The sequence below is a fragment of the Clupea harengus genome, chromosome 11 (assembly GCF_900700415.2).
Source record: "Clupea harengus chromosome 11, Ch_v2.0.2, whole genome shotgun sequence".
Lineage (NCBI taxonomy): Eukaryota > Metazoa > Chordata > Actinopteri > Clupeiformes > Clupeidae > Clupea > Clupea harengus.
The window spans coordinates 2933037-2955476 of NC_045162.1; the positions used below are offsets into that span (position 1 = coordinate 2933037).

General features: G+C 39.9%; 2 protein-coding genes and 1 pseudogene across 3 annotated transcripts; all 3 read left to right on the top strand.

The window, feature by feature from the left end:
• Nucleotides 1-3710: 3710 nt before the first annotated feature.
• LOC105910644 (trypsin-2-like) lies at nt 3711-5674 on the top strand. The gene is made up of 6 exons (XM_031576446.1): nt 3711-3816; nt 3908-4058; nt 4381-4631; nt 4745-4881; nt 5202-5303; nt 5479-5674. The coding sequence occupies exons 1-6, from the start codon at nt 3777-3779 to the stop codon at nt 5524-5526; spliced, it is 729 nt and encodes a 242-aa protein (XP_031432306.1). The 5' UTR covers nt 3711-3776; the 3' UTR covers nt 5527-5674.
• Nucleotides 5675-8671: 2997 nt separating this feature from the next.
• LOC116222423 (trypsin-2-like) lies at nt 8672-13541 on the top strand. 2 transcript variants are annotated; one of them, XM_031576423.2, is made up of 7 exons: nt 8672-8773; nt 11452-11533; nt 11625-11775; nt 12084-12334; nt 12448-12584; nt 12935-13036; nt 13212-13541. In XM_031576423.2, the coding sequence occupies exons 2-7, from the start codon at nt 11494-11496 to the stop codon at nt 13257-13259; spliced, it is 729 nt and encodes a 242-aa protein (XP_031432283.1). In that variant the 5' UTR covers nt 8672-8773; nt 11452-11493; the 3' UTR covers nt 13260-13541. The 2 variants fall into 2 exon arrangements, with proteins under 2 accessions (XP_031432283.1, XP_031432284.1); XM_031576424.2 differs by lacking the exon at nt 11452-11533 and having other exon boundaries at nt 8699-8773.
• Nucleotides 13542-19113: 5572 nt separating this feature from the next.
• On the top strand, nt 19114-21161 carry LOC116222304 (annotated as a pseudogene).
• Nucleotides 21162-22440: the final 1279 nt, after the last annotated feature.

The following is a 22440-nucleotide window of genomic DNA, read 5'->3' on the forward strand; positions in this document are numbered from 1 at the left end:
CTGTTCACAACATAATGGGGTATCTCAGTTATTATTCATGCATTTTCTATGTAGCCTACATATCTAAGAAAAAATATTAAAAGACATTGAGTGAGTTTTGTGTGGGACCAAGTTTATTTTTCAGAATTAAAGCATTCTTTTGGAAAATGTACCCACTGAACTTGTGAAAACGTTTGTGAAAAGGTATTTTTCATTGCATGGCAATAAACAAACTATTTTGAACTGCTGCCACAGGCTTGAACTAAAGTTATGGTGACACTTTACAGTAAGGGTACATGAATTATGAATTATTATTCTGCTTTACTTCATTCCTTTATATCTTATGAATCATCAGGAATTGACATGAGTTCATAGCCTCTCTTTCATGACCTCATGCATGAACAACACATCAACTAAAGCATTAGGTGGGTACATTATTAGGCACAAGTTGTGTTCAAATCAGAATTTGCGCAGTGATGACCACATTGTTTTGCATAAAAAGAAATAATCATGATCATACTTATTAAAGCACAATTCATAATGATGTGCCGTACCTAATGCTTTAGTTGTGTTGTTAATTTATGAGGTCACGAATGACAAATGAACACGTCAATTCCTGATGATTCATGGGATATTAAGGAATGCAGTAATACATAAATCATTAATGACATAATGCATAATATTACATATACTACATCAATGAATTCATGCGTGAATTCATGATAATTGTATCCTGTACCCTTAGCGTAAAGTGTTACCAGTGTTATTCCAACAACACACACACCCTATTGGAAACATTCATTCCGTATATTTGTTAGAGGATCATTTCATTGGCTAACGTCCCCTCCTCAGCAGCCCGCTTGAGCTCACCACGTCCAGCGCTAACATTGCTAAAATAGGTGGCTATGCTGCTAGCCCCTGCCTCTACCCACCTGGGGTTATGTTTGGCTGTTTTCACATGATCTTTCACATCTGCGCTACCACCATGGCTTACAGAAAACTAGGTTTTGCAGTGTATGCAGAACGCTGCATAATCATCGCCCTGGACTAGCTATGGATATAGCCTGACCATTAAAACGAGACAGATAGAAGAGGCTTTTGCAACAATGTTTACAAATATACATTGTAACGCTGGCTGCACAGATTATGCAGACACAGACCACTACCATTGACTGACACACACACACATTGTTCAAATCAACTGCTGGACGCTTTATTAGTCCTTCTACATGGGTTTAGTTAATGATCGGGCTATAATAAGTAGGGATGGGTATCGTTTGGGTTTTTTCCAATACCGGTGCTAAACCGATACTTTTAAAACGATACCGGTGCCTGAACTGATACTTTTATTTTTTTAAGCACAAAGCGACGATTGACCACATTAAAGAAAGGCTTTTTTTATTCCCAAGGCAATTTTTTTTCTTCAAATTGAACAATATATTAACTGTTTAAAGTATATTATAAATAAAAAAAACATACAAAACACTTGGCTTCAAACTACAGCTTCAAACTTTTTAACTTCAAACTATGAACATTATATTAACTGTAAACAACAGTTTATAGTATACTTAAATAAATATAAATAAATACAAAAAACAGCTTCAAACTTCTTTTGCAAAAATAAGAGCATATTTGCCTTTGGAGTCAAAAATGTATTATTTTGTTTGCATTTATTTCATGAAATTTCACCATTTTATGAGTTGTTTACCTATCTTTTCTATCTTGTTTATAGTTAATCTTGTTACTTGAACACACTGAGTACGAGAAAATGTGTACTGCCCCTTTAAGAGACTACCGTAGGTTAGCTGTCATCTCCGTTTATTTTTCAGTCTTCGGTTGCTGATCTGCCTTTGACTCTTGCCTTCTCTCCCCTCTTTTCACGCAATTGTTTTGTTGCATTTGCTGCACGTCGCGATGTTTGAATCTTTTTGTGCGAAATACAGCCACACTTTTGACCGTTTACCTTTCGGTATTTTCTCTGTTAAAAGGTTGATGGCTAGTTCTGTTTGTGCTTGCTCTGTGAAATGCTGCCTGCACTTCACCGTCATAAGACTGTTGCTATGAAAACACCAATGAGCGTGAGCGACACAGGACAAAGTTTACATTGGGAGCTGGGGCAGTTTTACATGCGCCCCACGGAATCTGCCTAGCGACCGTGTTCAATTGGCGCAGGCTGTCGCTACACAATGGTAGTCCTTTGGGGGATCGTAGTCCCTCACATTGCGCATGCTCAGACACAAACGGTTTACGGCATAAGGCTCAACATCAACATCAACATATGGGGCTTGTCTTAACGCATAATGTGGGTATATTTAATGTTATATTTAATAATGTTGTAAACGGCTAACAGCATAAGGCTCTACGTCAACATATGAAACGAAACTGGGGAGAGACTTTTTGATCCTCCACCTCATCTGTTTTGTCCACTGTGACATCTTCTTTGTTTTTAAATAAATGGTCATGTTTTCAAAAAACTGGCTTTTGTCGCTTTTCTCCATGATTGAAAACAGATCTGTCGTTGTGACGCATGCACGCGCGGCTTCGCTGTCGACAGCAGTCGACAGTGTCGCAAAATGACGCATGCGCAATGTGAGGGACTACGATCCCCCAAAGGACTACCATTGTGTAGCGACACAGGCACCGAAATGAAGCACCGAAATCTGCGTTGCATTTCGGTCCGGGTAGGTATTGGAACCGGTTCCATATTGGTACCGGTTCTTGGTACCCAACCCTAATAATAAGACCACATCGGCTATGTAATCGCTGACAACCGGGACAATTTCATAGTGGTTGGTGTAAACCGGGACATTTTAGCGTCCCGACAGGTTTTTGTCGGGACTCGGGACACGCAACTCGAAATCGGGACTGTCCCGGTCAAACCGGGACGTCTGGTCACCCTACCACTGCTGCTAAACACAACAACATGGCCCTCTTTTTCCATGGTCCTAAAATGAGTTGCCCAATTGCCCAAACATAATTAGGCAGCATACTAAAACAAAAAACAACAGCTGAATAATAATAATAACAATACACTTTATTTGTATAGCACCTTTCATACAAAACAATGCAGCTCAATAATAGTGACTATAAAAAGAATAAGTAACAGCAATAAACACATTATTGTCATTAAACTCTTTCATAAATACATTAAATTCCAGTAAGTGAGTACGTTGTTATTGAGTCAGTGAGTGAGTTTATTCCCTTCTCCTCTGCACTTCTGAGCTGCAGATATCTCAAGCAGTCTTTCCTTATTCAATTATTTAATTACATTTTTTCTTTTTGCACAGTGTGGAGGGTAGACCGTTTTTTACATTTCACTACATGTTCATGTATGTGACAAATACAGCACTTGAACTTGAACTTGAACTTGAACTATCTGGCACTCCAGTTCAGAAAAATGAATGTGTAGTTTTACAGCATTGTGATTTCTAGGCTATGTACTTCAGGCTTTTTTCTCACAATTATCTGATTAAAAATTGAACATCGAAATGGATAAATGTATATACTGTGTGTAATGTTTCAATTTGGTCAAATTTGATCAGAAAACAGAAGACAGGGGTTAATATGTGCATTTTAAATAAGCTTTGAGGGAATGAAGCCACCATACATTATCAAGTCTTGGGAAAAGGGCAGCTGTTTTCTTTTTATCTTAAAAACACAAGTCTGCCTAGAAATAGAAACTGATTAGTCACTTACTGACCAATAGCCTTGGTTTCAACAACAGCACCTCACCTCACGATCTGTATAAATACCAGGTGTCCAGGTAAGACCTTCATCGACAGAATCAACTGGCAATCATGAGGTCTCTGGTCTTCCTTGTGCTCCTGGGAGCTGCTTGTGAGTAACACGCAGAATGTCTGTACTTTCTGCAAAACAATGTATTATACTTTTCTTTGACTAATGCATGATGTTTTGGCCTTGTGTGCAGTTGCTCTGGATGATGATAAGATTGTTGGAGGGTATGAGTGCGAGCCCTACTCCAAGCCCTGGACGGTGTCTCTGAACTCCGGCTACCACTTCTGCGGTGGTTCCCTGGTCAACGAGAACTGGGTCGTGTCTGCTGCTCACTGCTACAAATCGTACGTTTTTACACTCAAACAATGTACCATTAATGGTTTTGTTTCAACACAGACCAAAGTCCTGGTTTAACACCAAGAATAACTGAACTATCTCAAGTGTACAACAGACATTAAACTTTGAATGTTGAATGTTGAATGTTGAATGTTGAAAATTGAACATTGAGCATTCACAAAATGTAAATGGTGTTTCATGTTCTGATAAGATATAATACTATTACAAAAAATGGTTCACAAAAGTCATCATAAATGAAAAGTAATAATAATGACAATATACCTTTGTGTTCATGGTACTAATTTATGCATTGCAACCCTTGCCTCTCAGCCGTGTTGAGGTTCGCATGGGCGAGCACCACATCAGAGTGACTGAGGGAAATGAGCAGTTCATCAAATCCTCCCGCGTCATCCGCCACCCCAACTACAGCTCCTACAACATCGACAACGACATCATGCTGATCAAGCTGAGCAAGCCCGCCACCCTCAACCAGTACGTGCAGGCCGTGGCCCTGCCCACCAGCTGTGCCGCCGCTGGCACCAAGTGCCTCGTGTCCGGCTGGGGCAACACCATGAGCTCCTGTGAGTATGCCACCCTGAGGTTGACCATTACAGAACCTACCGGAATGACAAACAGTCATTAGTTAGTTTTGATGCCCTTTCAATCCATGAATGACCTCATTGTGTCTCTTAAGCTGTTAGCGGTGACAAGCTCCAGTGCCTGGAGATCCCCATCCTCTCTGACCGCGACTGTGACAACTCCTACCCCGGCATGATCACCGACGCCATGTTCTGCGCTGGATACCTGGAGGGCGGCAAGGACTCTTGCCAGGTATATTTCTGCACCAAACAAATGGAACCTTAGCACTAGAGTGTCTTTAATTATTTCTACATGTTTTGAAATGAATTTATAATGTAAGTAGCCAAACAAAATATCAAAATGTAGTTATTAGGGAACTTTTAGAGTCACGTGCGGTTTTCAGTTTATAAGGCTTTCCATCATAAGACCAAAGCTACAAATGGTAATTATTTGATGATCTGGAGAGACCACTGCAGTAGCTTACTCCATGGATTCTGCTAAACACATCTCTCCCGCTCTCTCTCTCTCTCTCTCTCTCTCTCCCTCTCTCTCCTTCTCTCTATCTGTCTCAGGGTGACTCTGGTGGCCCCGTGGTGTGCAATGGTGAGCTGCAGGGTGTTGTGTCCTGGGGATACGGCTGTGCTGAGGCCGGCAACCCCGGTGTCTACGCCAAGGTAAGATTGCTGACACAAAGTATCCAGATTGGTCATCATTCCTTGTGTGGTTAAGAGAGTGAAAATAAAAAAATGATAAAATAATTGCATATAAAAATGCAAAATATTAGGTGAATGACAGTGTCTTCAACCACTTTCTATAAATGTGCTGATGTTCTTTTCCCTGCTTCTCCAGGTTTGCCTGTTCAATGACTGGCTTGAGAGCACCATGGCCAGCTATTAAGCCCGTGTCTCAACATCGGAGTACCATCAAAGTGACATCATTTGACTGATGTAGCTATTCACTTTAACATCATTTTGTGCAGTTTAGCAACAACTTCCTGCAGTTTTAAGAAGGTGTGAAATTTGAGCAGATTTTGTACAACGAGTTTACTTTTTTCCATCCAACTCTTTTATAGAAAGAATGCAAGTTTGCTGTTCAAACTATATCTGAGAACAGCAGTATAGCTCAATAATCTTGTACATACTCATAATCTTGTCTACAATAAACCCCTTTATTATTTAAGATAGTCTCTATTGGCTTATTTTGTGGGTGTAAACACTGACTGACTTTAATTGTTTTGGTACAGGAGTGAGTAGGACAACACAGCCTTAGTATATAATGTATACGATATATAATCTACGGTGGCCGAGAGGTGCAAATCAACATTACAAAATCTGAAACACTTTTACAAAGCTTGAGACAAATTTACATTTTGGAAAACATTTTTACATATCATGAAACAAAATGACATTACCACAACACATTTACAAGTCCCGAAACAAATTAACATTTCAGAAAACAAATTAACATTTCAGAAAACAAATTAACATTACGCGAAACACTTTTACAAGTCCCGATACAAATTTACAAGTGGCGAAACAAATTTACAAATGACATTAACCGGAAAGGGAATGTACCAAGTCGTTTTTTTTGCTATCTGTACTTTACTTTACTACTTATATTTCTGTTTACTTTTACTTTTACTTCGCTACATTTTGCAAAGAAAACTGATACTTTTACTCCGATACATTTCCCCTGAAACCTTCGTTACTCGTTACAAAATCAAATCTTCTTTAGAATTCTCAATTCATGAGAATGATGAGACCAACGTCGGGGACTGTGGTAGAACACAGACTGCAAGCAGGTTTGGCGAATCAGTGGTCCTAGCGCACGTTAATGCGCTATTGACCGTTCGCAAAAGCCCCGTCCTCTTAGTTACTGTTGCTACGTCTTTTGAACTCGTTCATGCACTATACTGTCTGTCAGTGTCAGTGATTCTTTTTGGAGTAGGCTAATATCTCCGCGATATCCTCCAGATCAAGGCAAAATGGACTGCAATATGCAGTGGAAGGATATATCCAAAACATTAAGATCAACAACGAAGGGGACACAACAATAATCGAAGCAAAAGCACACAGGTCTCAATCAAAAAATTAGAAACCCCACAACCTCTTCATTAACTGCCACCAGCACCCTTGTAGACTAGTCATGTTCTTTCACCGCTGGGTAATTTCTGTATATAATATTTCAAGCTAGCTAATAACCTACAAAGATGATTTATTCTTATTCTTTATTCCATCTCTGGCGAGGTATCTAACTAGCTAGCTAGGATGGTGTCAATCTACAGTACAGTAACGTAGCAGTGTGGAGCTAAATGGCTGCTAGTAACGTTATTGTTCAAGGGATGGGTCTGCCTGTTGCTGAAAGTATTTCACAGTCACTGTACCGATAACTTGCTTGTAAAACTGATGATCCTGATGTAATGCTATGGCTTTGTATCAGATCGCCAGGTTATTGCTCTCAGGTTGTGCCTTGGGATACTCAGCAGCCCATTCACAAAATGTTACAAAGATTAAAATTTTAAAAATTCATAATGGCTTTTTGGGACGTTTTGTTTGAAGATGAACAAAACATTTTTCAATTTCAAGTAATGACTGGGTTGTTACTTTCGGTGCTGCTTTAGTATTGCCTATTGTGTTAACATTGTGTTCAAATAAGGCCCAGTTTATAAGTATGCTCATTCTAGTCGGAATAAACTTCATAATTCTCAAAATTCTGACTCTTTGCTTTTTTATTAACAGCATTTACTTGTACTTTTACTTTCAATACTTAAGTACATTTAATATCAGAAAATTACTTTTGATACTTAAGTACAGTCAAGATCAGATACTTTAAGACTTTTACTCAAGTAGTATTCTAAAAGGTTACTTTTACTTTTACTTGAGTCATTTTCCAGTAAGGTATCTTTACTTTTACTCAAGTATGGCTTTTGGGTACTTTATACACCACTGGGTGAGGGCAATGGGGGAGACCACTGTGGGTGAGGGCAATGGGTGAGACCATGACTAAGTCTACTCTGTGTTTACTCAGAAGATGTGTAGAATTATAGAACAAAGAGTACAATATGAACAGTACCGAATAATGTCATGAGTGTGGTGTGACATGATACTGTCATTTTTTTAAGATAAGTACACATATGATTTCACACCATTAGCACCTAAGGTTTATGTTAATGCCCTCCACCATTTTCACCAAACTGCATATTTACAAGCTGGGAGCACCAGACATATTTGATCGAATGTTGACTGGTAACATTCGTCAAATAATCCAACAATGTCAATCAATTGATGAGACTTTTTTTTTCTTAAACATATATTTATTAAGAATTGTGTTCATTTTACAGACAAACAATACAAGACAACACAACAAGGCACATATAATGCAATTCGCTCTCATATATAGCACATACAATAGATGTTTGTGTCACAGTAGACAGTGTGTTACAGTCTTTAGGATTACATCAGCTAACTTACATTGTTTAAAGGGGAGAACAAAATGAAAACAAAACCCAAACTAAAAAGACTCAATCCATCTTATCATCCATCCAACCATCAACATCCATTTTGTTATTCTCAAGGAAATTGTAGAAAATGTTCCATATTTTTCAAAACTTGTCAAGTCTATACTTTGTTGAATTGATGAGACTTTTACAGCTGTTTCACAAAAGCCTTTGCTGAATTACTTAATTAGCATAGCAGGAGAGGGAGAGGGAGAGGGAGAGGAAGAGGAAGAGGAAGAGAGAGAGGGAGAGGGAGAGGGAGAGGCAGAGGCTGCTTTAATATTTAGTAATGATGAGTTATGTTAAGTAAGGACCTTCTACACAGCACGCGTTGTCTGTAGTCCAATTTTATTCATGTTGGAAATGTTATAAATGTTTAGTTTTGGTGAGTTATGTTATGCTATGTTATGTTGGCTGACATGATGCATGTTGAGGTGAAATGAACATTGTCAGTCTTGATTTCGGTTGACTGTGCTTAAAAAACTGCAAGTCCCACAATGCACCACTAGCAGGCCAGTGCAGCCTGCTCATTATTTTAAGTAGGAGCACCTGTGAAGGAACGGTAAGTTCTCAGCAAACATTTCAGCAGAGAAAGAGAGAGACACACAAACAAAGGATCTACTCGTGGTGCAACCAAAGAAGCCACTGGTACTGTTACTTGTTTTGTTTCCTATTGTGATAATTATTGGTTGTTGGAAGTGCTGTTAGTCATTGCTGGTTGATGATGGTAGTACAAATTGTTTGAACTTGTGTAATGATAACAACCAAGCTGCACACATACAGGCAGCATGCATATCAGTTTGCTGCATGCATTTGAGTTTGGCTTTTTGTGTTAGTTGTAATCTTGGTACTTGGTACTGATTGTTTGAAATTTATTTGACTTTTTTGTATAACTTGTGCTTTTTGTGTTTTTAAGGTTTTCAATCTAAATGAGCCAACCAGACCAAACGAACAAAGAAAAATAAAATGATTCTGAGTTGGAACGAGTTGTCCTTTGGGGTTCGTGCACCAGGCCATTTCAAGTTGGGCCAGAGAGTAGACAAAAGACACCTGAGAACTTAACAATGCATGGACATTTTACTTATACAAGGATAGCAAGGGTGGGGAGCGTGCCTATGTTCCCACAGCCCAATGTTCCCACAGCCCAATGTTCCCACAGCCCTATATTCCCACAGCCCTATATTCCCACAGCCCTATGTTCCCACAGCCCTATGTTCCCACATTTCTAAGAGCTTTTTCAAAATGAGGTCTTATGTTCCCACATTTGTAATATTCATTACAAAATTAGGGCCTATGTTCCTACAGTTCATCTTACCCTAACCTAACCCTTACCTATAACCCTAAATAATAACCCTAACCCGCGGGCGGGTCCGCAATTTTTTTCAAAATGGCGATATTTGTACTTTTTTTTTTGCAACATGAACATGCAAATCGACTGTATAATTGTGGAGGAATTGATCATTTAATTTAGGAATGCATTTGTTGGTGTTTTTGTCCCGAAAACGGCTGGGGCTTAACAGGAAATGTGGGACCATAGGGTTTAATTTTCAGAAAAATCTAGAAATGTGGGAACATAGGACTGTGGGAACATCGGGACTCATTTTTCAAAATAAATCTGGGAACATAGATCTGTGGGAACATAGGGCATAATTTTCAAAATTGTCAGTGAAAAAAAAATCCTTAGAAATGTGGGAACATGGGGCTGTGGGAACATAGGGCTGACCCCCAAGGGTGGCAGGATACAACAACAGTGAACAACTGGCTGGCGACAGATGCAACACACGTCGCATGCTGTAGCTACCTGGTATCCGTAAAGGCCCTATTACACAGTACAACATGCGCTGACTGTAGCCCACTGCAGCTAAACACAACAACATGGCTGACTGTAGCCCACTGCTGCTAAACACAACAACATGGCTGTCTGTAGCCCACTGCAGCTAAACACAACAACATGGCTGACTGTAGCCCACTGCTGCTAAACACAACAACATGACTGTCTGTAGCCCACTGCAGCTAAACACAACAACATGGCTGACTGTAGCCCACTGCTGCTAAACACAACAACATGGCTGACTGTAGCCCACTGCAGCTAAACACAACAACATGGCTGACTGTAGCCCACTGCTGCTAAACACAACAACATGGCTGACTGTAGCCCACTGCAGCTAAACACAACAACATGGCTGTCTGTAGCCCACTGCTGCTAAACACAACAACATGGCTGACTGTAGCCCACTGCAGCTAAACACAACAACATGGCTGACTGTAGCCCACTGCTGCTAAACACAACAACATAGCTGACTGTAGCTCACTAGTCTGAAGTCAGCAAGTATGGGCTGCTACGCAAAACCCGGAACGTTAAAGTTTTTTTTGCGTGATGAAGAACAATTTTTTCTTAGTGGAAATCACGAAACGTCAACAAAATCATTAAAAAGAGGTATTTTAGAGGAATGTCGTCTAACGTTTTGGCAAGAAACAGTATAATAAGCGGGATAATGTATAGTCCGGTGGTCATTATTGTAAAATCCATCCCTTTAGGACAAAACAAGACCCCTCCGCTGGACTATACATTATCCCTTACTAATCATATAGAACTAGGTAGCTGGGCAGCAAGAGGCTCTAATCAGAACTTTTTCCATAGTCCTCTGGTGGTGAAATGAGTTGCCCAATTGCCCAAACATAATTAGGCAGCATACTAAAACAAAAAACAACAGCTGAATAATAACAATAAACTTTATTTGTATAACACCTTTCATACAAAACAATGCAGCTCAATAATAGTGACTATAAAAAGAATAAGTAACTCTTCTTCTAACAGCTATAAAGTAAACACATTGTCGTCATTAAACTCTTTCATGAATAAATAATGATTCAGTAAGTGAGTAAGTTGTTATTGAGTGAGTGAGGGAGTTTATTCCATTCTCTCCTGCACTTCTAATCTGCAGAGATCTCAATTATCTGGCTCATCAGTTCAGAAAAATAAATGTGTAGTTTTACAGCATTGTGATTTCTAGGCTATGTACTTCTACAGACTTGTTTCTCACAATTATCTGATTAAAAATGGATAAATGTATATACTGTATGTAATGTTTAATTTGGTCAAATTGTATCAGACAACAGAAAACAGGGGTTATTATATGCATTTTAAATAAGCTTTGAGGGAATGAAGCCACCATACATCATCAAGTCTTGGGAAAAGGGCAGCTGTTTTCTTTTTATCTTAAAAACACAAGTCTGCCTAGAAATAGAAACTGATTAGTCACTTACTGACCTATAGCCTTAGTTTCAGCCACAGCACCTCAGCTCACGATCTGTATAAATACCAGGTGTCCAGGTAAGACCTTCCTCGACAGAATCAACTGGCAATCATGAGGTCTCTGGTCTTCCTTGTGCTCCTGGGAGCTGCTTGTGAGTAACACGCAGAATGTCTGTACTTTCTGCAAAACAATGTATTATACTTTTCTTTGACTAATGCATGATGTTTTGGCCTTGTGTGCAGTTGCTCTGGATGATGATAAGATTGTTGGAGGGTATGAGTGCGAGCCCTACTCCAAGCCCTGGACGGTGTCTCTGAACTCCGGCTACCACTTCTGCGGTGGTTCCCTGGTCAACGAGAACTGGGTCGTGTCTGCTGCTCACTGCTACAAATCGTACGTTTTTACACTCAAACAATGTACCATTAATGGTTTTGTTTCAACACAGACCAAAGTCCTGGTTTAACACCAAGAATAACTGAACTATCTCAAGTGTACAACAGACATTAAACTTTGAATGTTGAATGTTGAAAATTGAACATTGAGCATTCACAAAATGTAAATGGTGTTTCATGTTCTGATAAGATATAATACTATTACAAAAAATGGTTCACAAAAGTCATCATAAATGAAAAGTAATAATAATGACAATATACCTTTGTGTTCATGGTACTAATCTATGCATTGCAACCCTTGCCTCTCAGCCGTGTTGAGGTTCGCATGGGCGAGCACCACATCAGAGTGACTGAGGGAAATGAGCAGTTCATCAAATCCTCCCGCGTCATCCGCCACCCCAACTACAGCTCCTACAACATTGACAACGACATCATGCTGATCAAGCTGAGCAAGCCCGCCACCCTCAACCAGTACGTGCAGGCCGTGGCCCTGCCCACCAGCTGTGCCGCCGCTGGCACCAAGTGCCTCGTGTCCGGCTGGGGCAACACCATGAGCTCCTGTGAGTATGCCACCCTGAGGTTGACCATTACAGAACCTACCGGAATGACAAACAGTCCTTAGTTAGTTTTGATGCCCTTTCAATCCATTAATGACCTCATTGTGTCTCTTAAGCTGTTAGCGGTGACAAGCTCCAGTGCCTGGAGATCCCCATCCTCTCTGACCGCGACTGTGACAACTCCTACCCCGGCATGATCACCGACGCCATGTTCTGCGCTGGATACCTGGAGGGCGGCAAGGACTCTTGCCAGGTATATTTCTGCACCAAACAAATGGAACCTTAGCACTAGAGTGTCTTTAATTATTTCTACATGTTTTGAAATGAATGTATAATGTAAGTAGCCAAACAAAATATCAAAATGTAGTTATTAGGGAACTTTTAGAGTCACGTGCGGTTTTCAGTTTATAAGGCTTTCCATCATAAGACCAAAGCTACAAATGGTAATTATTTGATGATCTGGAGAGACCACTGCAGTAGCTTACTCCATGGATTCTGCTAAACACATCTCTCCCGCTCTCTCTCTCTCTCTCTCTCTCTCTCCCTCTCTCTCTCTCTCTCTCTCTCTCTCTCCCTCTCTCTCCTTCTCTCTATCTGTCTCAGGGTGACTCTGGTGGCCCCGTGGTGTGCAATGGTGAGCTGCAGGGTGTTGTGTCCTGGGGATACGGCTGTGCTGAGGCCGGCAACCCCGGTGTCTACGCCAAGGTAAGATTGCTGACACAAAGTATCCAGATTGGTCATCATTCCTTGTGTGGTTAAGAGAGTGAAAATAAAAAAATGATAAAATAATTGCATATAAAAATGCAAAATATTAGGTGAATGACAGTGTCTTCAACCACTTTCTATAAATGTGCTGATGTTCTTTTCCCTGCTTCTCCAGGTTTGCCTGTTCAATGACTGGCTTGAGAGCACCATGGCCAGCTATTAAGCCCGTGTCTCAACATCGGAGTACCATCAAAGTGACATCATTTGACTGATGTAGCTATTCACTTTAACATCATTTTGTGCAGTTTAGCAACAACTTCCTGCAGTTTTAAGAAGGTGTGAAATTTGAGCAGATTTTGTACAACGAGTTTACTTTTTTCCATCCAACTCTTTTATAGAATGAATGCAAGTTTGCTGTTCAAACTATATCTGAGAACAGCAGTATAGCTCAATAATCTTGTACATACTCATAATCTTGTCTACAATAAACCCCTTTATTATTTAAGATAGTCTCTATTGGCTTATTTTGTGGGTGTAAACACTGACTGACTTTAATTGTTTTGGTACAGGAGTGAGTAGGACAACACAGCCTTAGTATATAATGTATACGATATATAATCTACGGTGGCCGAGAGGTGCAAATCAACATTACAAAATCTGAAACACTTTTACAAAGCTTGAGACAAATTTACATTTTGGAAAACATTTTTACATATCATGAAACAAAATGACATTACCACAACACATTTACAAGTCCCGAAACAAATTAACATTTCAGAAAACAAATTAACATTTCAGAAAACAAATTAACATTACGCGAAACACTTTTACAAGTCCCGATACAAATTTACAAGTGGCGAAACAAATTTACAAATGACATTAACCGGAAAGGGAATGTACCAAGTCGTTTTTTTTGCTATCTGTACTTTACTTTACTACTTATATTTCTGTTTACTTTTACTTTTACTTCGCTACATTTTGCAAAGAAAACTGATACTTTTACTCCGATACATTTCCCCTGAAACCTTCGTTACTCGTTACAAAATCAAATCTTCTTTAGAATTCTCAATTCATGAGAATGATGAGACCAACGTCGGGGACTGTGGTAGAACACAGACTGCAAGCAGGTTTGGCGAATCAGTGGTCCTAGCGCACGTTAATGCGCTATTGACCGTTCGCAAAAGCCCCGTCCTCTTAGTTACTGTTGCTACGTCTTTTGAACTCGTTCATGCACTATACTGTCTGTCAGTGTCAGTGATTCTTTTTGGAGTAGGCTAATATCTCCGCGATATCCTCCAGATCAAGGCAAAATGGACTGCAATATGCAGTGGAAGGATATATCCAAAACATTAAGATCAACAACGAAGGGGACACAACAATAATCGAAGCAAAAGCACACAGGTCTCAATCAAAAAATTAGAAACCCCACAACCTCTTCATTAACTGCCACCAGCACCCTTGTAGACTAGTCATGTTCTTTCACCGCTGGGTAATTTCTGTATATAATATTTCAAGCTAGCTAATAACCTACAAAGATGATTTATTCTTATTCTTTATTCCATCTCTGGCGAGGTATCTAACTAGCTAGCTAGGATGGTGTCAATCTACAATACAGTAACGTAGCAGTGTGGAGCTAAATGGCTGCTAGTAACGTTATTGTTCAAGGGATGGGTCTGCCTGTTGCTGAAAGTATTTCACAGTCACTGTACCGATAACTTGCTTGTAAAACTGATGATCCTGATGTAATGCTATGGCTTTGTATCAGATCGCCAGGTTATTGCTCTCAGGTTGTGCCTTGGGATACTCAGCAGCCCATTCACAAAATGTTACAAAGATTAAAATTTTAAAAATTCATAATGGCTTTTTGGGACGTTTTGTTTGAAGATGAACAAAACATTTTTCAATTTCAAGTAATGACTGGGTTGTTACTTTCGGTGCTGCTTTAGTATTGCCTATTGTGTTAACATTGTGTTCAAATAAGGCCCAGTTTATAAGTATGCTCATTCTAGTCGGAATAAACTTCATAATTCTCAAAATTCTGACTCTTTGCTTTTTTATTAACAGCATTTACTTGTACTTTTACTTTCAATACTTAAGTACATTTAATATCAGAAAATTACTTTTGATACTTAAGTACAGTCAAGATCAGATACTTTAAGACTTTTACTCAAGTAGTATTCTAAAAGGTTACTTTTACTTTTACTTGAGTCATTTTCCAGTAAGGTATCTTTACTTTTACTCAAGTATGGCTTTTGGGTACTTTATACACCACTGGGTGAGGGCAATGGGGGAGACCACTGTGGGTGAGGGCAATGGGTGAGACCATGACTAAGTCTACTCTGTGTTTACTCAGAAGATGTGTAGAATTATAGAACAAAGAGTACAATATGAACAGTACCGAATAATGTCATGAGTGTGGTGTGACATGATACTGTCATTTTTTTAAGATAAGTACACATATGATTTCACACCATTAGCACCTAAGGTTTATGTTAATGCCCTCCACCATTTTCACCAAACTGCATATTTACAAGCTGGGAGCACCAGACATATTTGATCGAATGTTGACTGGTAACATTCGTCAAATAATCCAACAATGTCAATCAATTGATGAGACTTTTTTTTTCTTAAACATATATTTATTAAGAATTGTGTTCATTTTACAGACAAACAATACAAGACAACACAACAAGGCACATATAATGCAATTCGCTCTCATATATAGCACATACAATAGATGTTTGTGTCACAGTAGACAGTGTGTTACAGTCTTTAGGATTACATCAGCTAACTTACATTGTTTAAAGGGGAGAACAAAATGAAAACAAAACCCAAACTAAAAGGACTCAATCCATCTTATCATCCATCCAACCATCAACATCCATTTTGTTATTCTCAAGGAAATTGTAGAAAATGTTCCATATTTTTCAAAACTTGTCAAGTCTATACTTTGTTGAATTGATGAGACTTTTACAGCTGTTTCACAAAAGCCTTTGCTGAATTACTTAATTAGCATAGCAGGAGAGGGAGAGGGAGAGGGAGAGGAAGAGGAAGAGGAAGAGAGAGAGGGAGAGGGAGAGGGAGAGGCAGAGGCTGCTTTAATATTTAGTAATGATGAGTTATGTTAAGTAAGGACCTTCTACACAGCACGCGTTGTCTGTAGTCCAATTTTATTCATGTTGGAAATGTTATAAATGTTTAGTTTTGGTGAGTTATGTTATGCTATGTTATGTTGGCTGACATGATGCATGTTGAGGTGAAATGAACATTGTCAGTCTTGATTTCGGTTGACTGTGCTTAAAAAACTGCAAGTCCCACAATGCACCACTAGCAGGCCAGTGCAGCCTGCTCATTATTTTAAGTAGGAGCACCTGTGAAGGAACGGTAAGTTCTCAGCAAACATTTCAGCAGAGAAAGAGAGAGACACACAAACAAAGGATCTACTCGTGGTGCAACCAAAGAAGCCACTGGTACTGTTACTTGTTTTGTTTCCTATTGTGATAATTATTGGTTGTTGGAAGTGCTGTTAGTCATTGCTGGTTGATGATGGTAGTACAAATTGTTTGAACTTGTGTAATGATAACAACCAAGCTGCACACATACAGGCAGCATGCATATCAGTTTGCTGCATGCATTTGAGTTTGGCTTTTTGTGTTAGTTGTAATCTTGGTACTTGGTACTGATTGTTTGAAATTTATTTGACTTTTTTGTATAACTTGTGCTTTTTGTGTTTTTAAGGTTTTCAATCTAAATGAGCCAACCAGACCAAACGAACAAAGAAAAATAAAATTATTCTGAGTTGGAACGAGTTGTCCTTTGGGGTTCGTGCACCAGGCCATTTCAAGTTGGGCCAGAGAGTAGACAAAAGACACCTGAGAACTTAACAATGCATGGACATTTTACTTATACAAGGATAGCAAGGGTGGGGAGCGTGCCTATGTTCCCACAGCCCAATGTTCCCACAGCCCTATATTCCCACAGCCCTATGTTCCCACAGCCCTATGTTCCCACATTTCTAAGAGCTTTTTCAAAATGAGGTCTTATGTTCCCACATTTGTAATATTCATTACAAAATTAGGGCCTATGTTCCTACAGTTCATCTTACCCTAACCTAACCCTTACCTATAACCCTAAATAATAACCCTAACCCGCGGGCGGGTCCGCAATTTTTTTCAAAATGGCGATATTTGTACTTTTTTTTTTGCAACATGAACATGCAAATCGACTGTATAATTGTGGAGGAATTGATCATTTAATTTAGGAATGCATTTGTTGGTGTTTTTGTCCCGAAAACGGCTGGGGCTTAACAGGAAATGTGGGACCATAGGGTTTAATTTTCAGAAAAATCTAGAAATGTGGGAACATAGGACTGTGGGAACATCGGGACTCATTTTTCAAAACAAATCTGGGAACATAGATCTGTGGGAACATAGGGCTGTGGGAACATAGGGCATAATTTTCAAAATTGTCAGTGAAAAAAAAATCCTTAGAAATGTGGGAACATGGGGCCGTGGGAACATAGGGCTGTGGGAACATAGGGCTGACCCCCAAGGGTGGCAGGATACAACAACAGTGAACAACTGGCTGGCGACAGATGCAACACACGTCGCATGCTGTAGCTACCTGGTATCCGTAAAGGTCCTATTACACAGTACAACATGCGCTGACTGTAACCCACTGCAGCTAAACACAACAACATGGCTGACTGTAGCCCACTGCTGCTAAACACAACATGGCTGTCTGTAGCCCACTGCAGCTAAACACAACAACATGGCTGACTGTAGCCCACTGCTGCTAAACACAACAACATGGCTGTCTGTAGCCCACTGCAGCTAAACACAACAACATGGCTGACTGTAGCCCACTGCTGCTAAACACAACAACATGGCTGACTGTAGCCCACTGCAGCTAAACACAAAAACATGGCTGACTGTAGCCCACTGCTGCTAAACACAACAACATGGCTGACTGTAGCCCACTGCTGCTAAACACAACAACATAGCTGACTGTAGCTCACTAGTCTGAAGTCAGCAAGTATGGGCTGCTACGCAAAACCCGGAACGTTAAAGTTTTTTTTGCGTGATGAAGAACAATTTTTTCTTAGTGGAAATCACGAAACGTCAACAAAATCATTAAAAAGAGGTATTTTAGAGGAATGTCGTCTAACGTTTTGGCAAGAAACAGTATAATAAGCGGGATAATGTATAGTCCGGTGGTCATTATTGTAAAATCCATCCCTTTAGGACAAAACAAGACCCCTCCGCTGGACTATACATTATCCCTTACTAATCATATAGAACTAGGTAGCTGGGCAGCAAGAGGCTCTAATCAGAACTTTTTCCATAGTCCTCTGGTGGTGAAATGAGTTGCCCAATTGCCCAAACATAATTAGGCAGCATACTAAAACAAAAAACAACAGCTGAATAATAACAATAAACTTTATTTGTATAACACCTTTCATACAAAACAATGCAGCTCAATAATAGTGACTATAAAAAGAATAAGTAACTCTTCTTCTAACAGCTATAAAGTAAACACATTGTCGTCATTAAACTCTTTCATGAATAAATAATGATTAAGTAAGTGAGTAAGTTGTTATTGAGTGAGTGAGTGAGTGAGTTTATTCCATTCTCTCCTGCACTTCTGAGCTGCAGAGATCTCAATTATCTGGCTCATCAGTTCAGAAAAATAAATGTGTAGTTTTACAGCATTGTGATTTCTAGGCTATGTACTTCTACAGACTTGTTTCTCACAATTATCTGATTAAAAATGGATAAATGTATATACTTTATGTAATGTTTAATTTGGTCAAATTGTATCAGACAACAGAAGACAGGGGTTATTATGTGCATTTTAAATAAGCTTTGAGGGAATGAAGCCACCATACATCATCAAGTCTTGGGAAAAGGGCAGCTGTTTTCTTTTTATCTTAAAAACACAAGTCTGCCTAGAAATAGAAACTGATTAGTCACTTACTGACCAATAGCCTTAGTTTCAGCCACAGCACCTCAGCTCACGATCTGTATAAATACCAGGTGTCCAGGTAAGACCTTCCTCGACAGAATCAACTAGCAATCATGAGGTCTCTGGTCTTCCTTGTGCTCCTGGGAGCTGCTTGTGAGTAACACGCAGAATGTCTGTACTTTCTGCAAAAAAATGTATTATACTTTTCTTTGACTAATGCATGATGTTTTGCCTTGTGTGCAGTTGCTCTGGATGATGATAAGATTGTTGGAGGGTAATGAGTGCGAGCCCTACTCCAAGCCCTGGACGGTGTCTCTGAACTCCGGCTACCACTTCTGCGGGTGGTTCCCTGGTCAACGAGGAACTGGGTCGTGTCTGCTGCTCACTGCTACAAATCGTACGTTTTTACACTCAAACAATGTACCCATTAATGGTTTTGTTTCAACACAGACCAAAGTCCTGGTTACACCAAGAATAACTGAACTATCTCAAGTGTACAACAGACATTAAACTTTGAATGTTGAATGTTGAAAATTGAACATTGAGCATTCACAAAATGTAAATGGTGGTTTCATGTTCTGATAAGATATAATACTATTACAAAAATGGTTCACAAAAGTCATCCATAAATGAAAAGTAATAATAATGACAATATACCTTTGTGTTCATGGTAACTAATCTATGCATTCAACCCTTGCCTCTCAGCCGTGTTGAGGTTCGCATGGGCGAGCACCACATCAGAGTGACTGAGGGAAATGAGCAGTTCATCAAATCCCTCCCGCGTCATCCGCCACCCCAACTACAGCTCCTACAAACATTGACAACGGACATCATATGATTGATCAAGCTGAGCAAAGCCCGCCACCCTCAACCAGTACCGTGCAGGGCCGTAGGCCCTGCCCCACCAGCTGGTGCCGCCGCTGGCACCAAGGGCCTCGTGATCCGGCTGGGGCAACACCATGAGCTCCTGGTGAGTATGCCACCCTGAGCGTTGCCATACAGAGAACCTCACCGGAATGACAAACGGTCACTTAGTTTAAGTTTTTGAATCCCCTTCGAATCCATGAATGACCCTCATGTGTGTCTCTTAAGCTGTTAGCGGTGGACAAGCTCCAGTGCGCTGGAGTATCCCCGATTCTCTACTGACCGCCGACTGTTGGAACATACTCCTACCCCGGGCTATGATCACCGCACGCCCATGTTCTGCGCTGGATACCTGGAGGGCGGCAAGGACTCTTGCCAGGTACAGTCCCGCACCAGACAAATGTTTGAAATTAAATTATAATTTAAGTAGGCAAGCAAAATATCACAATTTAGTTATTAGGGAACATTTAAAGTCATGTGTGGTTTTGAGTATAGAAGGCTTTCCATCATAAGACCACAGCTGAAAATGGTCTCTTTTGAAAGATATTATTATTTAGAGTTATGACACTGCTGCAGTAGTTTACTTTTGGGATTCTACTAAACACATCTCTCTCTCTCTTTCTCTCTCTCTCTCTCTTGCTCTCTCCCTCTCTCTCCTTCTCTCTCTATCTCTCTCTCTCTGTCCCAGGGTGACTCTGGTGGCCCCGTGGTGTGCAACGGTGAGCTGCAGGGTGTTGTGTCCTGGGGATACGGCTGTGCTGAGGCCGGCAACCCCGGTGTCTACGCCAAGGTAAGATTGCTGTCACAAAGTATCCAGACTGGTCATCATTCCTTGTGTGGTTAAGAGAGTGAAAATAAAAAAATGATAAAATAATTGCACATAAAAATGCAAAATACTAGGTTGATGACAGTGTCTTCAACTACTTTCTATAAATGTGCTAATGTTCTTTTACCTGGTTCTCCAGGTTTGCCTTTTCAATGACTGGCTTGAGAGCACCATGGCCAGCTATTAAGCCCGTGTCTCAACACCGGAGCACCATCACAGTGACATCATTTGACGGATGTAGTTATTCACCTTAAACATCATTTTGTGCAGTTTAGCAACAACTTCCTGCAGTTTTAAGAAGGTGTGAAATGTGAGCAGGTTTTGTACAATGAGTTTACTTTTTTCCATCCAACTCTTTTATAGAATGAATGCAAGTTTGCTGTTCAAACTATATCTGAGAACAGCAGTATACCTCAATAATCTTGTACATACTCATAATCTTGTCTCTACAATAAACAATTTATTATTAAACACACTCTTTTGGCTTATTTTGTGGGTGTAAACACTGACTGACTTTAGTAGTTTTGGTACAGGAGTGAGTAGGACAACACAGCCTTAGTATATAATGTATACAATATATAGTCACACTTATTGTGTTGCACTCAAGAAGGTTCTGACAGAGATATCAACTGAACAAAACATGGGGCATGATCCAACTTCCACTGTGGGTGAGGGCAATGGGTGAGACCACTGTGGGTGAGGGCAATGGGTGAGACCATGACTAAGTCTACTCTGTGTTTACTCAGAAGATCTGTGGAATTATAGAACAAAGAATACAATATGAAACAACCAGTACCGAATAATGTCATGAGTGGTGTGACATGATACTGTCATTTTCAAGATAAGTACACATATGATTTCACACCATTAGCACCTAAGGTTTATGTTTTTGCCCTCCACAATTTTCACAAAACTGCATATATACAAGCTGGGAGCACCAGACATATTTGATTGAATGTTGATTGGTAACATTCGTCAAATAATCCAGCAATGTCAATCAATTGATGAGACTTTTTTTTTTTTAAACATATATTTATTAAGAATTGTGTTCATTTTACAGACAAACAATACAAGACAACACAACAAGGCACATATAATGCAATTCGCTCTCATATATAGCACATACAATAGATGTTCGTGTCACAGTAGACAGTGTGTTACAGTCATTAGGATTACATCAGCTAGCTTACATTGTTTAAAGGAGAGAACAAAATGAAAACAAAACCAAAACTATAAGGACTCAATCCATCTTATCATCCATCCAACCATCAACATCCATGTTGTTATTCTCAAGGAAATTGTGGAAAATGTTCCATATTTTCCAAAACTTGTCAAGTCTATACTTTGATTCATGTTGGAAATGTTATAAATGTTTAGTTTTGATGAGTTATGTTATGCTATGCTATGCTATGTTATGTTGGCTGACATGATGCATGGACATTTCAGTTATATAAGGATAGCAAGGGTGGCAGGATACAACAACAGTGCACAACTGGCTGGTGACAGACGCAACACAAGTCGCATGCTGTACCTGGGATCCATAAAGGCCCTTTTACACAGTACAACATGCGCTGACTGTAGCCCACTGCAGCTAAACACAACAACATGGCTGACTGTAGCCCACTGCTGCTAAACACAACAACATGGCTGACTGTAGCCCACTGCTGCTAAACAAAACAACATGGCTGACTGTAGCCCAGTGCTGCTAAACACAACAACATGGCTGTCTGTAGCCCACTGCAGCTAAACA